This window comes from Panicum virgatum, chromosome 3K, assembly GCF_016808335.1.
Source record: "Panicum virgatum strain AP13 chromosome 3K, P.virgatum_v5, whole genome shotgun sequence".
Lineage (NCBI taxonomy): Eukaryota > Viridiplantae > Streptophyta > Magnoliopsida > Poales > Poaceae > Panicum > Panicum virgatum.
In genome coordinates, this window is record NC_053138.1 from 9279704 (window position 1) to 9281130 (window position 1427).

Here is a 1427-nt window from a genome sequence, read left to right on the forward strand (position 1 = left end):
TGTTTCTTTCCTGTCCACACACCATTTGATGTTAGCTCCTTTGCTGCATGGCAAGAATACATATATCCGATGGTGCGAAGAATATCCAGTCCAGATGCTGCAAATGGACATTTTTTTCACAGTGAGTTGAATGCTAGACAACATAAAAGTACAAATGGTTTAATAGGATCAGAAGATTGACAAGTGCTGGAGAGCCTCTTCGCCTCAGCTTCCACACGATTAGCGAATCCTTCTTTGTCACCACGAACATATTGGGAGAGGAATTCCTTGAGAAATCTAGCTAGCTTTTCCTCTCTTTCCCTTTGTACATTCTTGAACAGAATAAAAATAGAATGAGACCAACATTATAATATCAAAATGTGGAGTGCCTAAATATCATTAGTGCAGAAATAGCCTGCCTCCTCGGTCAATTCTAACCTTGAGCCTGTCCTGAAGCTTTTAGGGGTTGTCGTTGTCGGTTGTCATCTCAGTGGAGGCCATTGTTGCCATTGCAAGATGACCAATGTAGTCCTCGAACAGCTCGCTCCCGAAAAGGAGGGTGAAAAAAACAGTGTCATCCAGTATGTTGTCCCTGAAATATTTGACAACCGAGATTGATCCATTGTATAGGACCATTCTGGAGACATTAGCTCAATTTACTCGACTCTCGGAGTTCTGAAGTTCCAATTGCTGCTGCGTTATACCATCCTCTCATTTTCATTCTTCTTTTTGGAAAATATCAAATGCCAAGAAAAGAAGGCATGATATTGTCCCTTCAATTGTAACCAGCTGTACCCACCATCTTTCTTAAGGCTAGCTCCTTTCATCAGTATTCTTATCTCAGCAGCATCTTTCCATTTACCACAAAATGCATACATGTTCGAGAGTAGCACATAGCCCGCTGTATTATCTCTCTCCAACTCATGAAGTTTCATTGCTGCCCTCTCACCTATTTCCTTGTTGCTGTAAGTGTTGCAAGCACTCAGAAGAGCTGACCATGCACTTGCTTCAAAGTTACTTGGAACCTTCATGAGAAGCTCTTCGGCTTCTGTCAAACGATCAGCTCGAGCTAGGACATCAAACATGCAGGTGTAGTGCTTCTGTTTAGGTGGGATGCCATGTGCTTGCATTGCTTCAAAATAATGTATGGCTTGTTCCACCAAACCACTGTGGGAACAAGCAAATAAAATAGCTAAAAATGTATGCTCATTCGGTGATATTCCATTTGCCATCATATTCTCGAACAACAAAATAGAATCTTTTGCAAAGTCATTTTCTGCAAGTCCCTGAACCATGGCAGTCCAAGTGATACTATTTTTTTCAGGCATTTGATAAAATATCCTCTTGGAGCTGTCCAAATCCCCTGACTTGGCATACATGTCACTGAGTGCAGTTCCCATAAAGATGTTATGTTCGATTCCAAGCTTGACAATCTTAGCATGAACCAT

At 41.4% G+C, this 1427-nt stretch overlaps 1 protein-coding gene across 1 annotated transcript; it reads right to left on the reverse strand.

The window, feature by feature from the left end:
• Positions 1–438: 438 nt before the first annotated feature.
• On the reverse strand, positions 439–1427 carry LOC120700571 (pentatricopeptide repeat-containing protein At5g04780, mitochondrial-like). Its single transcript, XM_039984823.1, has 2 exons — positions 766–1427; positions 439–571 (listed from the first exon to the last, which is right to left on the reverse strand). The coding sequence occupies exons 1-2, from the start codon at positions 1425–1427 to the stop codon at positions 439–441; spliced, it is 795 nt and encodes a 264-aa protein (XP_039840757.1).